General features: G+C 41.5%; 1 protein-coding gene across 5 annotated transcripts in view; it reads right to left on the bottom strand.

Annotated features, from left to right (window-relative positions):
• Itsn2 (intersectin 2) overlaps positions 1 to 19,839 on the bottom strand; it is a 210,627-nt gene that overhangs the window by 25,043 nt on the left and 165,745 nt on the right. For all 5 annotated transcript variants that reach the window (XM_045151310.1, XM_045151315.1, XM_045151313.1 and 2 more), the window contains one exon: positions 1,321 to 1,442. In XM_045151310.1, coding sequence (XP_045007245.1) covers positions 1,321 to 1,442 — 122 coding nt within the window. The remainder of the gene's footprint in view (positions 1 to 1,320; positions 1,443 to 19,839) is intronic.

Genomic DNA, 19,839 nt, shown 5'->3' with positions numbered 1-19,839 from the left:
CAGTCCCCTAAGACAGGAAGCACTGCTACTCACAGGAGGTGGCTCAGAAGCAGGGGATTTTTTCTGAGTCTTCTGTTTTGTCAGAAAAGCAGACATAATGTAATTAATCCATCCAGTGCTTATGCGAAGGCTGACCGAAGGCCAGGCTAAACCCAAGAAAGCGGAATGAAGAGTACACGGGGAACTGATGGGTGTGGGGGAAGATGGACTTCCCTAACGGAGGTGTAGGGCCAGTGTGTGCGGGAGGAACAGGCCGGGAGGCAGACTGAAGGGGGAGAGCGGATCTAGGGCAGGTCCGCAGGGACGGGCACACAGATGCAGCCCTTACTCCATTCTGCCATCTAGGTCACGACCAGGCGGTGCTTCACCTGTCTGACCTGAGTGGGGACATGTGCTTTCTTCAGGTCGTTTAGTAAACTGGTTTTCTTACCTTGGCAGATTTCCTGGCAACTGAAAGCTACGGCAACAAAAGTAGAAGTCTAAAATCTTTTGTTCACTTAAACACAAACCATTGTATTTTGTTCACTTAAACACAATCCACTGTAACATGCTAAAAAGGCCAGATGTCATCAGTTTAGAGGTCACTGGTCACATTAACAGGCACAAACAGTATACGTTACTTGGGAAATATTTTACAATTTGCTCCTGTTGGGTTTTCTAAACTGATAGAAACAGTAGGTGGGCACTTCTGCTGCCTAACTCCTCTGGAAATACCAAAGCTGATAAAAATATGGCTGGGTGAGGTGACACGTGCCTTTAATCCCAGCACTCTGGAGGCAGAGTAGAAGGATCTCTTTGAGTTCAAAGTCACCCTGAGACTCCATAGTGAATTCCAAGTCAGCCTGGGCTAGAGTGAGACCCTACCTCGAAAAACCAAAAAAGAAAATTTGAGGTGTTAAACAGCAGTATAAATACAGTAGGCAAAATCTGAAGCCAAGTCTGTTTTGGGACTTCACTCTGTACCCCCTTGTCCTTCCTTAATATCTTTCTCACAACACTAAGGCATTCACAGGCTGGGTGGGCTCAGATGGGGATGAAAGCTAATGCTTCATTAGATTTCTAGTCCTCTGCCTCACCTAGTGGGCAGAGGCAGTACTTTGAGGTTGTGAGAGCTCCTGTTACAGTGAACCCACACATCCAGCATGATGCCCAGTCAGAGTGTAGCTTAGTGGCAGAGCATATGTCTAGCATTCAAGAGGCCTTGGGTTCTATCCTCAGCACTGCAATATAAACCAACATGACGGTTTGCTTTGCTTCTAAGTGGGAGTGACCCAGTGACTAACACCCTGAATCCTGGGCTTGTTGGCCACAGCACCTCACCTCAATGACCAGCTGCAGGTCCTCCATGTACCGCTCCTCTGTCTGAATCAGCTCATGAATATAGCCCTGTCTTTTCCTCTCTGTTGGCTGCATTGTGTCCAGGGCTTGGAGATCAGCACACCCTGCAGAAAGACAGGATAAAACTTAAAATACTACCTAAGTTACTTTGTAGGAAATCTTGGTGTTTCTCTCAGATGTGCTGGGTTGACAAATGCGGCTTTGAGAGAACATGGCTTTCAGGAGTGTCATACACAGATGCAGACAAGCACACATTAAACTCACCACTCAGTACTCCAAAAGGCAAATTAGCAACATCTGTAAGGTTTCAGTGCACTCCTGATTTCTGAGAATCAATGACAATGTTATGGAGTCTAGAAATTGTCTCAAAGAGATCAGAATCTCACCAAGATGTTTTTGAAGTTACTGGTGGTTAAATGAGTCAATGCTCAAGGCTAGTGTTTCCCAAACCAAACATAAGAAGCCATCACTGGGTCATTACCAATGAGGCCCAGCATTTAAGGAGACTCTAGCATGCACAGCTTTGGTAAGTATTATGAAAGATTTTAGTTATACAGGCATTTTGGGATACAAAATATATTAATTTTGATGTACTGTTAAAAAAAAAAAGGCCTGAGAACATGTCTCTGGATTTCTCAAAGGGAAGTTCTAAGGTTAGAAAATCTGAAGATCCCAGAACCCAACAATTCCCATCAAGACTGCTGTTTTATTTAACCCACTAGAACAAAGTCCTGTAGGCATCCAGCATAAGCAGCGTGAAGGCTGCCTCACATAAGGACAAGAGCTACTGCACAGGCTTTCCATCCAGTTTCAGGCACATCAGAGCTGAACTAGATGTCAAACTGTGGAGTGAAAAACTCCAGAATTACTCAGCACAAGCTGAGGGCTTGCCTGCACACAGTGGTATGAGGAAATACCTTAGGCAGCTCCTCCTCAGACAAAAAGCAAAAGCAGGCAGGCACTGTGAAATAAAATTTGAGGGGTTGGACAGGCTATCCAACAGATCCAAACAATTCAGAAGTTATTATAATAACTGGTCTGGGCTGGGCCCAAGAGGCCCTATAACCAATTAACTTATTAAGCTATAACCAATGACTTCCTGTGTGACTGAGTTGCAGCTGTTTTCTATTTCCTCACTTCTGGATTTATTTATTTATTTGCAAGCAAGGGGAGGGGAGGGAGATAGCAGGCCAGGGCCTTTTGCAACTGTAAATGAACTCCAGATCCATGTGTCCCTTTGTATATCCAATTTTACATGGGTACTGGGAAATTGAACCAGAATAATTAGGTTTTGCAGGCAAGTGCCTTGAACTCCTGGGCCATCTCTACAGTCCCACTTCTGGTTTTTGATAAATGTTGTTGGTCAGACCACCTTTTGTTTGGAGTTCTTAGAACTTGTTCTAGTAACCTGTTGGAGAATTGCTGTAGTTTATATGTTTGCTCATATAAATGCTATTAAATTGAATTGTTCTAAGGAATTTCCCTCTGAACAGTATCCAGGAAGCTACCGCATGGCAGCAAGCAGTACATTTCAGAAATCCACAGGACAGGAAGGCATGATTGTGTGGTCACTGTAGCTGAGACAATTAGGAAGAGCCTTGGGGATGAGGGATAGTTGAAATAGACTACCTTGAAGAGCTCTGAAGCAGTGCGAAAAAGAACAGAGCCTTAGAGGAAGAACAAACAAGGAAGAGGCTGCTTTTCTCCCTCCCCCCTTCGAGGCAGGGTTTCACTTTCTCCTAGGCTGACTTGAAATTCATTATGTCATCTCAGGGTGGCCTTGAACTCACAGCAATCCTCCTACCCAAATGCTGGTGGCATGCGCCACCATGCCAAACCTGAAGATAGCTTTCTATTTTCTGCAGGTATGAACAGCTGGTTTAAATTTTATTTTCACGGTGGAAAAATTACTGAATTTAGCAGGTAACATGTGGTTCAACAAGGAAAAATCATGGTACTGCATTTCATTTTGCCAGGGATAACTGCAGTGAATGGCCTGTGTGGAGAGACAGGAAGACTAGCTGGGTGCCTGCATGGCTGGGCTGCGTATAGTGAAGGGACCAAATTGACGCCTTGACAGGCTTCCATAAGGTGCCACCCTAACTAGGCCTAAGTTTCAGTTTCCTAGAGAGGTAGGCAAGACTTCTGGGAAAAAAAAAACAAGAAAGGGCATGTGGATGGGGAAAATTTTGTGCCCTGGGGGCTGAGTTAGTTCCTGCCCTTTCCTGCACTTTTGATCCAACCAATCAGAGCCGTACAACTGTAGCTGCTGCTTGCCTAGCCAGTCATGTCAGAAGATTATCCCACCTGGAACTCCCCTAGTTGTGCTTAAAAGGAGCCTGCTGCTCCTCTGTGGTTGCCATTTTGTTTGAATGGTTGATCCCCGCATGCTGGCTGATTCTGCAGAATAAACACTCTTTGTTTTTACATATTATTGAGCCCGGGGTCTTTCTTCAGTAATCTTCCATTACTTCTTACATTAGCATTGAGGACAAATCAGACACCAGATGATTAGTGTTGGTGCTGTTATGGGCAGGTGACTGATGGAATCAATCAGAGCCCTTCCTGAGGTTACTACACCTCTTGCCTAGTGTTTTATCACTTCAGCCATTCATGTTGTGCATTTAGAATTTTGACACATACATGTTTCTGAAGGACTCAGGAATCAGAGGGATACCATGACAGGCTTCAGAGTCACCAGTAGGCCTAAGTTTCTGTTTCCCGGCAAGGTTTAAATAAGAATTTAATAGTTACTGAAAAAAAAAGACCATAAACTGCTTATGCCATACATTTCTATGGTCATAATATAAATTGCTTAAGTTCCTCAAAAACACACATAGCCAATCACAATAAAGGTTACCTAATCTGTTTGAAATTCCCCTAGCCCCCTGCTCACCAGCATCCTACGCCTATCAGAAAAATACAAGTGCAGTTACTGCTCACATCTACCAATCACGTAACCGTTTCCCTACTTCTTTGTTCAAATCCCTATAAAAAACCTGCCCCCATGCTGCTCAGGGCTCTTGTATGGATTCACTGTGCTGGTGAAGTCAAGAGTCCGAGCTTAAGACTGAAATAAAGCTCCTTGCCCTTGCATATGTGTTTGGTTCTCCTTGGTGGTCACTGAGGGTGCTGAGAACTGGGCATAGCAGTTTCAACTTTATTTTTTAGTATTTTTCTCTAAGTTGACTCATGTTTGAAGTTAGATGTACTTAGATTTTTTCTAAAGGTTATTAAAGTGAATATGTAATCACTAAAGCAAGTCTGCCTAGGTACTATTTTTGTTGTCGTGGGTTGTACTTGGGATCAAACACAGGGCCTTGTATATGTTAGTCAAGGGCTTTACCACTGAGCCACATCCCCTAGTATAGGAATACCATATATTTAATGTTTCTAGCTTATATTAGTTTAGATGGAATATAATCAATATATTTATAAGAAATGTAAATGTACCTAGGACTTTCAGTGAAGCCATAGATGTTGCTTTTCCCTCCTCTGAAACTGCAGTGGGAGAGATTTCTCTGATGGTAGCTAACAAGAATTCTGTGACTCTGAGCCTGACCCCTTTGGACAATATATAACTACCTTATCTCAGGAGACCGCTGCCTGTACTTAATCTTATTTGATGGAACACTACACTCATGGATGTAAATCTCTCCCCTCTCTAAGTAGGGGAGAATTCAGACACAGGATTGTAAAATGTATGTAAGCCCAGCACAATCTGAATTCAGGGCCTCTGTTGGTTTTTGGCATTAACCAGCAGAGGTCCATGTGTGAATACAGGCTCTCTCCCTCTCTCTGAAGTAGATTTTGCCTGATAATTTTCATTGGCCCATTAATTCCTACAATACCTCAGCCTTACCCATGGGCACTATTTTGTGTGCCACTGCATTGAGTATCATGGGGACACCATATCATCATGGGATGCACATATCTATTAACTATGGCTTACCTTAAAATTTACTTACACTGGCCTCTTTTTACAAAATTATATATATATATTCCCCCCGCCCCAAGGTATGGTTTTGCTCTAGCCCTGGCTGACCTGGAATTTACTATGTAGTCTTAAGCTAGCCTCAAACTCACAGCAATCCTCCTACCTCTGACTCCTGAGTGCTGGGATTAAAGGCATGTGCCACCACACCCACCTTAAAAATATTATTTTTAATTTTAATTTTAAAATACTTTTTTATTTATTTGAGAGAGAGAGAGAGAGAGAGAGTGTGAGAGACAGAGACAGAGAGAATGAGTATGCTAGGGCCTCCAGCCACTGTAAACAAGCTCCAGACGCATTTGCACACACAAACTTGGAGTTCAAGAATTCTGAAAGTAGAAGCTGGTGAAATTTATTTTATTTTATTTTAAGCTGGGGGTCTTGTTATAGCCCAGGCCGACCAGGAATTCACTATGTAGTCTCAGGCTGGCCTCAAACTCATGGCGATCCTCCTACCTCTGCCTCCTGAGTGCTGGGGTTAAAGTGGAGTTTAATATATGTCATTGAAAATTAGTAATGTGATCAGTTTGAGCACTATTGGTAAGTTTGATATAATGAACACATATAAAAGAACACACAACAAGTATTAAGAACCCATACAACCAATTTCAACAAGTACTGGAGTCTGTATTACTATGGGGAAAAAATATGGAATTTACAGGTTTTTTTTTTTTTTTTTTTGAGGTAAGGTTTCACTGTAGCCCAGGCTGACCTGGAATTCATTATATAGTCTCAGGGAGGCCTCAAACTCACAGTGCTCCTCTGATCTCTGCCTCCTGAACGGTGGGATCAAAGGCATGCACCACCATACCTGGCAGAATTTACAGATTTAACATTATTTTCAAATGCCTTTGCTTAAAGAGAAGCTTCCTAATATCCTGGATTGTTTATCCTTTAGTAGCATGTACTCATTCTGCTTGACTATAACTAGCATTTGAAACTTCTGATTACTCCCTTTTCTTTTTCTGCTTTGTTTTTATTTTTATTTTTTAATTCTTCAGAGTGAGAGAGAAAGAGGCAGATGGGAGAGAAGAGAGAGAGACCATCAGTACACCAGGGCTGCCAGCCACTGCAAACAAACTCCATATACATGTGCTGAACATGCACCATCTGGTGCATCTGACTTACATGGGTCCTGGGGATTCAAACCTGGGTCCTTTGGCTTTGCAAGCAAGTACCTTAACTACTAAGCTATTTCTCCAGCCCCTCTCTGCTTTGAGGTGTTGAGATCTGCCAAGGGCCTGGTATATGCTAAGCAAGAGTTCCAACCTTGAGCCACACCCTCAGGTCCTCTTTCTCTTTTGAACCCCATCCCCTGGATTTCTAGGTCAGCACCTCTCCTCATATCTTCTTACCTCCTTGTTCAGTCTTGCTGGAGCCCCTTTTCTCACTTTTCTTCAACAAGCAGACTCCTGAGGTTGAGTGCCCAATTCAGCCATGGGGCTCTTCTTTATGGACCCACAGCCTCTCAGCTTATGGATATGCTGACCAATGCCCACATTTATGCTTCTAAAGTTCTTCATATGTTCTCCAGCCTACTCAATATTTCTACCTAGATATCGAAAAGGTGCATCAAGGTAACTCCTGACTATTTTTGCCCAACCGTTCCCTTCCTCATTTTTTTCCACCACAGTTAATAGCAATATCATCTCTACAGTTGCTAAGATCAAGATCTCTGGAGACATCCTTCATACCTTTATTTTTACCTTCCAGTCAATCTACCCACTGGCTCTAACACCCATCATTTGACTACTAGTTACCAAACTCATCATTACCATACTGATCCAAACCACCTTTATCTTGTGCTCAGACTACTGAGCAATATTCTTACCTTGTTAAAATACATCACACTGTGTTCCTTTGATTAATATCCTCCAAAGGGTTTTTCTCACTCTACACAGAAGCCAGTTATTACAAAACAGCCTCCCAAAACCTAACCAATCCCTTTTCCCCAGTTGCCTCCGTCCTCATTTCCCCTTTTGCTTTCCCTCTACATTAGGCTCACTGGCAGTCATCCCCAGCATCGCAGGCATGCTCCTATGGCACATCTTTGGCATGTGCTGTTCCCTTCTGGAATGATCCTCCCTCCAGATAGCTTCATGCCATTTAAGTCTCTGCACCCATATCAATGTGGAGGTTTTCTTTTTTCAATTTTTAAAAATTTTATTTACTTATTCATTTGGGAGAGTGAGAGAGTAAAAAGAGAGAAAAGGAATGGGCATACTAGGGACAGACTCGAGATGCGTGTGCCACCTTGTGCATCTGGCTTACATGGGTCCTAAGGAATCGAACTGAGACCTTTGGCTTTGCAGGCAAATGCCTTAACCACTAAGCCATCTCTCCAGCCCATGGAGAAGGTTTTTGAGTGTTTTATTCAAAACGAAATCCCTTCGATTCACCTCTTTCCCAGAACTCCCCTTTCCCTTCCCTGCTTCATTTTTCTATCCACTATCCACTTTCTTTTTTCATGTTTATTTTAAATTATTTTTATTTATTTGATAAAGAAAAAGAGGGAGGGACACAGAGAGGGATGGAGGGAAAGAGACAGACACACAGAGAGAAAATGGGCATGCCAGGGACCTTCTCTCATATTGCTAGAACTGGATGAATGAGATGATAAAATGCTAATGCATATATTATGCCCAACAAACTGCCTCTCTACACACTTGTGCTTATGCCCATATGTTTAGAGCTATTCATGCTTTTGGTTGCCGAAGTTTCTCTCTTCAAATGGTGGTGACCAATGGGGAGACTCAAAACTCACCCAAGTGCTGAGAAAAAGCAACAGCGGATAGCCACTACAAATGAACTCCAAATGTATGTGCCACCTTGTACATCTGGCTTTCGTGGGTCCTGGGGAATTGAACCTGGGTCCTTTGGCTTTGCAGGCAAGCACCTTAACCACTAAGCAATCCCTCCGACCTGCTAAACTATCCCTCCAACCCATTATTTTTCTTTTTTTTGCGGTATGGTCTCATTCTGGCCTAGGCTAACCTGGAATTCACTATGTAGTATCAGGGTGGTCTCAAACTCATGGCAATCCTGTTAACTCTAACTCCTGAGTGGTGAGACTAAAGGTGTGTGCCACCACACCTGGCCACTATACACTTTATTAAGCTTGCTTGTTTCATCCTACTCAAATGCCAGAGGGAGGGGTTTCTGTCTGTTTTATAATCCATGTCTCTAGTGCCTGACACAGTATAGGTTTTCTGGAAGTATTAATTAAATGTGAAATGAAGATGGACTCTGAGCTGCAGGGCACAGTATAGCCACATTGGCAATGAATAGTCAGAGAAATAGATGAAAACTTCCTAGGTGGTTCTGACGAGACAGGAGAGTGGATAAAGAAGAAAAGCAACAGGACCCTCAGTGATGGGAGTCAAATTATGATAATGATTTTGAAGACTGTCCCACTGTCATAGCTGTGAACACTCTTCTAAATAATTGTACAAACAAGGACAAGAAGCAAAAGAGAGCTGTGTAAGACTGGAGAGGAGAGCTCTGGGAAGATTCCAAATGGTGGAGGACAAAGGGTAATGTATGCTGACTAATAAGAACAATGTTTGTTCAGATTATGTCTTAAGTATCAGAAAAGTTCTTGCATATTCTGAGGACAGCAATGTCATTGAACAATGATATTCTCAGTTAAGCAGGCCAGAGTATCACATAATCATTTTCAATAGTACTATATTTAAGTTCAGTGAAAAGTTAATATTTTAACAGTAAATTCAGATGACTAAACTATGTGCATTTTCTGAAGGCTGTCTTTAAATTGAGGTTTTATCAGGGTTTTAGAAAATTACTATTTTATTTTGTAAAAGAATAATTTTAGTTGGGTGTGGTGGCATACCCTTTTAATTCCAGCATTCAGGAGGCAAAGGCAGGAGAATTCCTGTGAGTTTGAGGCTACCTAAGACTACATGGTAAATTCCAGGTCAGTCTGGGCTAGAGTAAAACCCTACCTCAAAATCCCCCTACCCATCAAAAAAACCCTAAAGAATAATTTTTCATCTATTTAGCAAATATTTATTAAGTATAAATAATGCACCAGTCACAGATATTATATTTTGTCTTTGGAAACCTAATTATTTTAATTTTTCTTGAGGCCAGTCCAACAGACTGCCCTTTCTATAATGCAAGAATGACTGTGAGAGAGAGACAGAAAGAATTGGTGTGCCAGGGCCTCCAGCCACTGCAAACTCTAGATGTGTGTGCCCCCTTGTGCATGTGTGACCTGTGCATCTGGCTTACATGGGACCTGTAAAGTCGAACATGAATCCAGCCTGGTTCTTTTGATTTTTAAAATTTATCTGAGAGATATACAGACAGAGGCAGATAGAGAGAATGGGTACACCAGGGCCTCTAGCCACGGCAAATGAACTCCAGATACATGTGCCACCTTGTGCATCTGGCTTACGTGGGTCCTGAGGAATTGAATGTGGGTCCTTTGGCTTTGCAGGCAAGGGACTTAACAACTAAGCCATCTCTCCAGCCATAAAGTAATTCTATTTTTTTTTTTTTTTTTGAAGGAGGGTCTTGCTCTAGCTGAGGCTGACCTGGAATTCACTATGTGGTCTCATGCTGGCCTTAAACTCATGGCAATCCTCTTACCTCTGCCTCTCAAGTGCTGAGATTAAAGGCATACACTACCATGCCCAGCTAGATAATTCTTTTTTTTTTTTTTTAATTTTTTTTTAAATTTTTATTAACATTTTCCATGATTATAAAATATATCCCATGGTAATTCCCTCCCTCCCCACCCCCACACTTTCCCGTTTGAAATTCCATTCTCAATCATATTACCTCCCCATTACAATCATTGTAATTACATATATACAATATCAACCTATTAAGTATCCTCCTCCCTTCCTTTCTCCACCCTTTATGTCTCCTTTTCAACTTACTGGCCTCTGCTACTAAGTATTTTCATTCTCACACAGAAGCCCAGTCATCTGTAGCTAGGATCCCCATATGAGAGAGAACATGTGGCGCTTGGCTTTCTGGGCCTGGGTTACCTGACTTAGTATAATACTTTCCAGGTCCATCCATTTTTCTGCAAATTTCATAACTTCATTTTTCTTTACCGCTGAGTAGAACTCCATTGTATAAATGTACCACATCTTCATTATCCACTCATCTGTTGAGGGACATCTAGGCTGGTTCCATTTCCCAGCTATTATAAATTGGGCAGCAATAAACATGGTTGAGCATGTACTTCTAAGGAAATGAGATGAGTCCTTTGGATATATGCCTAGGAGTGCTATAGCTGGGTCATATGGTAGATCAATCTCTAGCTGCTTTAGGAACCTCCACACTGTTTTCCACAATGGCTGGACCAGATTGCATTCCCACCAGCAGTGCAGAAGGGTTCCTCTTTTTCCACATCCCCGCCAACATTTATGATCATTTGTTTTCATGATGGTGGCCAATCTGACAGGAGTGAGATGGAATCTCAATATAGTTTTAATCTGCATTTCCCTGATGACTAGTGACGTAGAACATTTTTTTAGGTGCTTATATGCCATTCGTATTTCTTCCTTTGAGAACTCTCTATTTAGCTCCTTAGCCCATTTTTTGATTGGCTTGTTTGATTCCTTATTGGTTAACTTTTTGAGTTCTTTGTATATCCTAGATATTAATCCTCTATCAGATATATAGCTGGCGAAGATTTTTTCCCATTCTGTAGGTTGCCTCTTTGCTTTTTTCACTGTGTCCTTTGCGGTGCAAAATCTTTGTAATTTCATTAGGTCCCAGTGGTTAATCTGTGGTTTTATTGCCTGAGCAATTGGGGTTGTATTCAGAAAGTCTTTGCCAAGACCAATATGTTGAAGGGTTTCCCCTACTTTTTCCTCTAGCAGTTTCAGAGTTTCCGGTCTGATGTTAAGGTCTTTAATCCATTTGGACTTAATTCTTGTGCATGGCGAGAGAGAAGAATCTATTTTCATCCTTCTGCAGATATTTATCCAGTTTTCAAAACACCATTTGCTGAAGAGGCTGTCTCTTCTCCAATGAGTATTTTTGGCATTTTTATCGAATGTCAGGTGGCTATAGCTACTTGGGCTTACATCTGGGTCCTCTATTCTGTTCCACTGATCTACATGTCTGTTTTTGTGCCAGTACCATGCTGTTTTTGTTACTATGGCTCTGTAGTATAGGTTAAAATCAGGTATGGTGATACCACCAGCCTCTTTTTTGTTGCTCAGTATTATTTTAGATATTTGAGGTTTTTTGTGATTCCAAATGAATTTTTGGATTGTTTTTTCTATTTCCATGAAGAAAGCCTTTGGAATTTTGATAGGGATTGCATTAAATGTGTAGATTGCTTTAGGTAAGATTGCCATTTTCACGATATTGATTCTTCCAAGCCAGGAACAAGGGATGTTTCTCCACTTTCTAGTGTCTTCTGCAATTTCTCGCTTGAGTGTTTTAAAGTTCTCATTGTATAGATTCTTTACTTCCTTGGTTAGGTTTATTCCAAGGTATTTTATTTTTTTTGATGCAATTGTGAATGGGAGTGATTCTCTGATTTCATCCTCTGTGTGTTTGTTGTTAGCATATACGAAGGCTACTGATTTCTGTGTATTTATTTTGTATCCTGCTACATTGCTGTAGGTTTTGATCAGCTCTAACAGCTTGCTAGTAGAGTCTTTAGGGTCCTTTATGTATAGAATCATGTCATCTGCAAATAATGATAACTTGATTTCTTCCTTTCCAATTTGTATCCCTTTTATGTGTGTCTCTTGCCTTATTGCTATGGCTAAGACTTCCAAAACTATATTAAATAGAAGTGGAGACAGTGGACACCCTTGTCTTGTTCCTGATTTTAGTGGAAAAGCTTCCAGTTTTTCCCCATTTAGTAATATGTTGGCTGTAGGCTTGTCATAAATAGCCTTTATTATATTGAGATATGTTCCTTCTATTCCCAGTCTCTGTAGGACTTTTATCATGAAGGGATGTTGGATTTTGTCAAATGCTTTCTCTGCATCTAATGAGATGATCATGTGATTTTTGTCCTTCAACCCATTTATGTAATGTATTACATTTATAGATTTGCGTATGTTGAACCATCCCTGCATCTCTGGGATAAAGCCTACTTGGTCAGGGTGAATGATCTTTTTGATATACTCTTGTATTCTGTTTGCCAATATTTTGTTGAGAATTTTTGCATCTATGTTCATGAGGGAGATTGGTCTGTAATTTTCTTTTTTTGTTCTATCTTTGCCTGGTTTTGGTATCAGGGTGATCCAGCTAGATAATTCTTTATCAAATATGTATTCATCTATTTATTTAGCATTCTGGGGTTCAAACCCATGGCCATATGCATGCTAGGCAAGTGCTGTACCACTGAGCAACATCCCAGACCCTACCCTTTGAACAATTTTTTAATTTTAATTTAATTTTATTTATTATTACTATTATTTTCTTTTTTTTTGGTTTTTCAAGGTAGGGTTTCACTCTGGCCCAGACTGACCTGGAATTCACTCTGTAGTCTCAGGGTGGCTTCAAACTCTTGACGATCTTCCTACCTTTGCCTCCCAAGTGCTGGGATTAAAGGTGTGCTTCACCACACCCAGCTTAATTATATTTATGAGAGACAGAGTGAATTGGCATTGCAGACCCTTAGCCACTACAAACAAACTCCAGACATGTGCACATGTTCCACCTTGTACAGCTGGCTTACGTGGGTTCTGAGGAGTTGAACCTGGGTCCTTAGGCTTTGTAGGCAAGTGCCTTAACCACAAAGCTATCTCTATAGCCAACCAAAATTTTTTTGAGACAGTCTCACTTGTATAGGATGGCCTTGAACTTTTGATTCTCCTGCCTCACTTCCCAAGTGCTCAATTTACAGGCATATCACATGAATACTACCAACCTAGACTCCTGTGTCTTTCTGATGCTTATCAAGTTGTACATCAAATGATCAAATGTCATACTACTTTTTTTTTGGTTTTTTGAGGTAGGGTTTCACTCTAGCTCAGGCTCTCCTGGAATTCACTATGTAGTCTCAGGGTGGCCTCGAACTCACAGTGATCCTCTTACCTCTGCCTCACGAGTGCTGGGATTAAAGGCGTGCGCCACCATGCCCGACCTCATACTACTTTTATAAGTATGGTTGCACTGTATTTTAATGTTGTAGAACATCAGAAAATAAGTACTTGGATATCAGACAATAGCAGTATTTTGAAACTTCCAAAAGCAATAAGTAAGTACAACTGTGTAAAAGTTTTTGTTATTGCCTTGTTTTTCAGTCTTATGAAAGGCCATAAGCCTGAGACAACACAGAGCAGACCCTGCTTCTGGAGTACTTGGGTCAGGCTAATATGAGCTGTTTGTAGCCTGCCTGTTTTATCACGTTACTCTGAATTCAGACTATTAGAAGGAGGTGCCATGACAAAGCAGAAATTTTCAGTCCTAACAATAGGATTGTTCAGTGAGTAAAGTACTTGCTAGGCGAGCTTGAGAACTCAAGTTTGAATCCCCAAAGCATATGCCTGTAATCTCAGTGCTAGGGAGGCAGAGACAAGATGATCTCTAGGGCTTGCTGGCTAGTTGGTTTAACTGAATTAGTGAGTTCAAGATTGAGTAAAGGAAGGGTAGGGGGAGGGCTAATCAAAAACTAACAGCGTATGAATAAGTCATATGGAAACCTACTTTTTTGGACAATGGTATACTCAGAAGCCATAGATTGTTACTCAAAAATTTTCAGGGCCAGGGATGGGATAACATCCAGTGAGTTGTTGGCCAGGGAAGTCCCTGATGTCCCCAAAATATTATAGGCCATTGCCAAAGCTCTTGGTTTCTCACAGGGATTAGATGGTAAGGCCCTACTGCTGAAGACTCCACATGCTTGGGCTGCAAGGTCACTGAGAAATCCTGCTGGAGCTGAGCTGAAAACCTCCTCCATGTAGACCAGCTGACAGAAAGCTGGAAAAAGCTATGCTGCATGCATTTTTATGGGAGAGACAGAAGTCATCAGTGGAGATACACAACAGTGGATGACACTGCAAGCCTTAAGTTTGGCCAGCCAGGCCAAAGGAGTCAATGGTGCAATAGTGACATGTCTGTTATGGGGGAAACCAACTGCTCTCTAATTGGACTAGAAGCCTGTTCCACAGGAGGGAATACATGCCTGATAGTGAAAAACCTATGGTGGGGGATGTCATGAACCCTAGGGGTGTAACACTTGTGGGTATCTGGCTAAATGCATATATTATGGTCACCAAACTGCCCAGGAAGCACTTCTCTTAATGTTCATACCCACTTTTGGTTAGAAAAGCTTCTCTGTTCAGATGGCGGTGACCTCTGAGATGACTCAAAAGGCACCACAGTGCTGACAAGAAGTGACAGAGGAGTGTTCGGCACTGAAACATCTCTATCACACCTTCCAAGGCTCAAGATCCATTGTGGAAGAGGTGGTGAAAAGAATATAAGAGCCAAAGGAAGGGTAGGACTCCTTACAGTGTACTCTTCTAGGCACAAAATGGCCTGGATATTCATGATCTCACAGTGCCTGGCACTACCTACACCAGACCCTCATTAATAGGAGGAAAAGATGATGACATCAAAATAAAAGAGACTGATGGAGAGGAAGAGGGGATATGATAGAGAGTAGAGTTGTGAAGGGGAAAATAAAGAGGGAAGAATTATCATGGTTTATTGTTTATATTTATGGAAGTTGCCAATAATAATTTTTTTTTAAAAAAAAGATTTAGTGAGAAACCCTGCCTCAAAGAATAAGATGGGGGCTGGAGAGATGGCTTAGCGGTTAAGTGCTTGCCTGTGAAGCCTAAGGACCCCAGTTTGAGGCTCGATTCCCCAGGACCCACGTTAGCCAGATGCACAAGGGGGCGCACGCGTCTGGAGTTCGTTTGCAGTGGCCTGAGGCCCTAGTGCGCCCATTCTCTCTCTCTCTCTCTCTCTCTGCCTCTTTCTTTCTCTCTGTCCCTTGCTTTCAAATAAATAAATAAAAATAAACAAAAAAATTACAAAAAATAATTCTTAAAAAAAAAAAAAGAATAAGATGGAAGGCTGGAAATGGCCCAGGTTCTGTTCCCCAGTATCCATGTAAAGCCAGACACACAAAGTGGCACATGTGTCTGTAGTTGGTATTAGCAGCCATAGGAGGCCCTGGTGTACCTATGCAGTACTTTCTCTCTTTCTCAAAGAAATATATATTAAAAAAAAAATAAAGTGGAGAGCAACTTTATGTTAGAAGATACCTGACATTGACCTCTGGGCTCCATATACACATGCACACATGTACATGTGCACCCATACATACACAGGCAAAAAAAAAAATTAAAATTAAATAGGTGTTACCAACATGTGAACTATCTGGGACTTACTTATGCAACTTTGAATCCTCTTGAGAAAGTGGACAGGGAATCTAAAGCTTGGTGGTAACTTGAACTTCAGAGCTACTAAATCTCTAACCTTGGAATCTTGATTCACCTTTTGTGGAAAGGTGAGTGAATATGAAATGATGCTTACAATGTACTCAGTGGGTATTAGTTATATTTACCACGTGTGTACACTGAGATGAGTTCTGGAAGGAAAAAGGACTTAGGATAAAAATGCTGAACACCAAATAGGCCCAAGGCATTGCAAACAAAATAAATAGAACTTTTTCTTTTCTTTAACTTTTTTGACTTAGTGGAATACCCGGTCCTTTATATATCCTTCTCCTCTATTACACACAGTCTTGTATTTAATAGTCAATTTCAAATCTACTATTTCATATGCTACCGAATTTGTATCAGTACATAATCACACGGCACCATTCTGGAATCACTGAACAGACTACCTGCCTCTACTCTTCCCCAAGGTATGATCATATATAGTTCATCTTTTCCACTTGTCTATGACTACAGAACTGAAGATCACCCCACACTGCTGAGCTTAGGATATTCTTTAGCACTTTTGGACTCTTAATTTCACAGCAGCCAATGAATAACCACTAGGTGGCACAGGGATCCCAGTGGCAGGTTTTTCCAGTGTCCTGAAATATAACTGGACCTGGATCATGTAAGCTGTTACTTTTCGTCACTCCTCTTCTCACATCTATGTTGGAACTAAATGATGACTGCTACCCATCATGGTTTGGAAAAATGACAGCCACTAGTGAAGGGAATGCAGACGGCGCAGGTGGCCAGGAGCATGAGTTTTGGAATCAGATCTAACACACCATTCACTTATCCAGACAACCCCCAAATCGTGGTTTACTGTGGAGCACACAGAAAACGTTTACTACATGTCAGCTATCCTTTCCAGAACCTACTATGTGTGTTATTCAGTGAACTAATGCTGCACAAATGCCTGAGTATCACCTGCACCGTGGTTACCTTAGCTTCAATATATTATACAGACAAGTCTGAGCTAAGGCGGCAGAACCAGAACTCAGAGCAATTCTACTTTACTGTACTCACTTTATTACTCTTTTTGAAACTATGCTTTGGTATTTGTGTATGCCATGTATGTGCATGTGGGGGCCAGAGGATAACTTTGGGTGTCATCCTCAGATATACTATCTACCTATTTTTAAAAATATTTAACTTATTTATTTGAGAGTAAGAGAGGGAGAGAGAATAGGTGCACCAGGGCCTCCAACCACTGAAAGCAAATTCCACATGCATGCACCACCTTGTGCATCTGGCTTCATGTGGGAACTGAGGAATTGAATCTGAGTCCTTTGGCTTTGCAGGCAAGTGCCATCTCACCAGCCCTCTACTTTTCTTTTTTCTTTTTTAATCTTTGAGAGAGAGAATATGAATTGGTGTGCCAGGACCTCAGCCACTGCAATAGAATCCAGATGCTTGCGATACCTATTAGGCATGTACGACCTTGCACTTGCCTCGCCTTTGTGTGTCTGGCTTATATGGGATCTGGAGAATCAAACATGGGTCCATAGGCTTTGCAGGCAAGTGCCTTAACTGCAAGCTCTCTCTCTAGCCCCTCTAATTCTTTTTGAAGAAGGGTGACTCACTGGAGGTTACTGATTAGGGTAGACTAGTTGGCCATTGAGCTCTACAGATCTATCTGCCCAGTGCTAAGATTGGGGCCATTGCCACTATGTCCAGAATTTATGCAGATTCTGGGAACTGAATTCCAGTTCAACTCAAGCTTGCAAGGTAAGCACTTTACTGACTGAGTTATCTCCCCAGCTACACGTTATTACTCTTTGAAACCCTGATTTTTTTTTCATTTTTTTGAGGTAGGGTTTCACCCTAGCCCAGGCTGACTGGAATTCACTATGTAGTCTCAGGGTGGGCTCAAACTCATGGTAATCCTCTTACCTCTGCCTCCCGAGTGCTGGGATTAAAGGCATGTGCCACCACGCCTAGCTTTGATTTTTGTTTTTTGACAAAAGCATAAAGTCTCCAAAAAAGCCTTTCATAATTGGTTAACTTTCCTTAAGACAAGTTTAAAAAGTGATTAAAAAACTGGTTCTGAAATTTATTATTTTATTTATTTTTTGGCTTTTTTGAGGTAGGGTCTTGCTCTAGCCCAGGCTGACCTATATAGTCTCAGGGTGGCCTCAAACTCATGGTGATCCTCTTACCTCTGCCTCCAGAGTGCTAGGATTAAAGGTGTGTACCAACACACCCACCCTGAAGTTCATATGAAGAAGCAAAAGGCCCAAATAGCCACCACAATCTTGAAAGAGAAGAAAAAAGATGGTGAGTGATACTCTTAACTTCAAGACTTACCATCAAGCCACAGTACCCAGGATAATGTGGTACTGCCAACAGAACAGATACATACATCAATGAGACAGAAGAGGAAACTCAGAAGTAGATTTAGACAGTGTTGTCCACTGATTTTGACCAAGGAGCGATGTCAAGGGACTAGAGAGGTGTTTTTACCACAGATGCTATAAGAACAGTAGACATCTACATGAAAAAAAAATAAATCTAACAGAGACCTATTTTTCACAATTCACTCAAAATGGACCAAATATGAACCACAAAACATAAAACGCCTAGGAGATGAGAAGGACAAGGAAAATATATGTGCCCTTGGGTTTGATCATGGCTTTAAAAACAAGACACAACCCACACAAGAAAGAACTCATAAATTGGGGTTCAATGACATTAAACTTTTCTGCTCTATGAAAGATAAAGAGAAGAGACAAACCACACACTGGGAGAAAATAGTCATAAAAACACATCTGATATGGAATTGTCAGCCAAATGCACAAATAACTCAACAGTAAGGAAAAAAAAAATCTGATTTAAAGAATGGGCCAAAGACCTTGACACCTCATCAAAGAAGATATGCAGATGACAAGTAAGTGTATGAAGAGATGCTCTACATAAGATGTCATTATGGAAATGTAGATTAAAGCCACATACTGCACACCACTACAAAGGTCAGAACCCAAGATACTGTCACCCAACACTGATGGGGATATGGAGGCATCACAACTCTCAAGTCAGTACTGCTGGGGACAATAAATAGCACAGCCACTCTGCACAGTCTGGCTGTGACAAAACCAAACATTATATGATCTGGTAACTATGCCTTTTGGTATTTACCAAAGGAATTGTATTGATGGTAAAAGGAATAATGTATTGATATATACTATGACATGGCTGCTATGTGCAAAAAGCCAATCACAAAACCCCACACATATCTCAGTTCACATACATGGAATATACGGAACAGACAAATATATGAAGACAGGTGGTTAGTGGTTTCCTAGGGCTGGGGATTGTGTGCATGAGCGTGTGGTGGGTGCATGGGGGCAGTGGGCTGTCAGCAGAGAAAGAGTGGTAGCTGATAGCTTAAAGAGCATAGAGTTTCTTTCTGAGGTGATAAAAATACTTCAAAATTGGTTATAGCAAGGGCTGTATAACTCTGAGTATACTAACAACCACTAAATCGCACACATTTCAAATAGGTGCCCTGCACACTGTATGAATTATATGTCAGTAAGACTGTTATAAGGTGAAATATCATTGCTACAAGCTGTTTAATATATTCTATCCTTGCCTTTTTTCTGTGCTTTTTTCTTTTTCTTTTTCCCCGAGGTAGGATCTCACTCTAGCCCAGGCTGACCTGGAATTCACTATGTAGTCTCAGGCTGGCCTTGTACTCACAGAGAACCTCCTACTTCTGAGATTAAAAGGTAGCCTCCAACTCACGGTGATCTTCCTACCTCTGGGATTAAAGGTGTGCGCCACCACACCCAGCTGTGTTTTCTTTTTTTCTTCTTCTGAGGTAGGGTCTTGTTCTAGCTCAGGCTGACCTGGAATGTGTGTGTATTTTTATTTATTTGTTTTTTTTGAGGTAGGGTCTCATGCTAGCTCAGGCTGACCTGGAATTCACTATGCAGTCTCAGGGTGGCCTCGAACTCTCAGCAATCCTCCTACCTTTGCCTCTCAAGTGCCAGGATAAAAGGTATGTGCCACCATGCCCAGCTGTGTGTGTATTTTTATATAAAGAAAACACTGTTCAGCCCTAACTTTCCCTCTTGTCACTGGTATGAGCAATGGTTGTCCCACTTA

The sequence above is a fragment of the Jaculus jaculus genome, chromosome 5, assembly GCF_020740685.1.
Source record: "Jaculus jaculus isolate mJacJac1 chromosome 5, mJacJac1.mat.Y.cur, whole genome shotgun sequence".
Classification (NCBI taxonomy): Eukaryota; Metazoa; Chordata; class Mammalia; order Rodentia; family Dipodidae; genus Jaculus; species Jaculus jaculus.
Note: the sequence above shows the minus strand (reverse complement) of the source record. Positions and strands in the feature narration are given on the sequence as shown.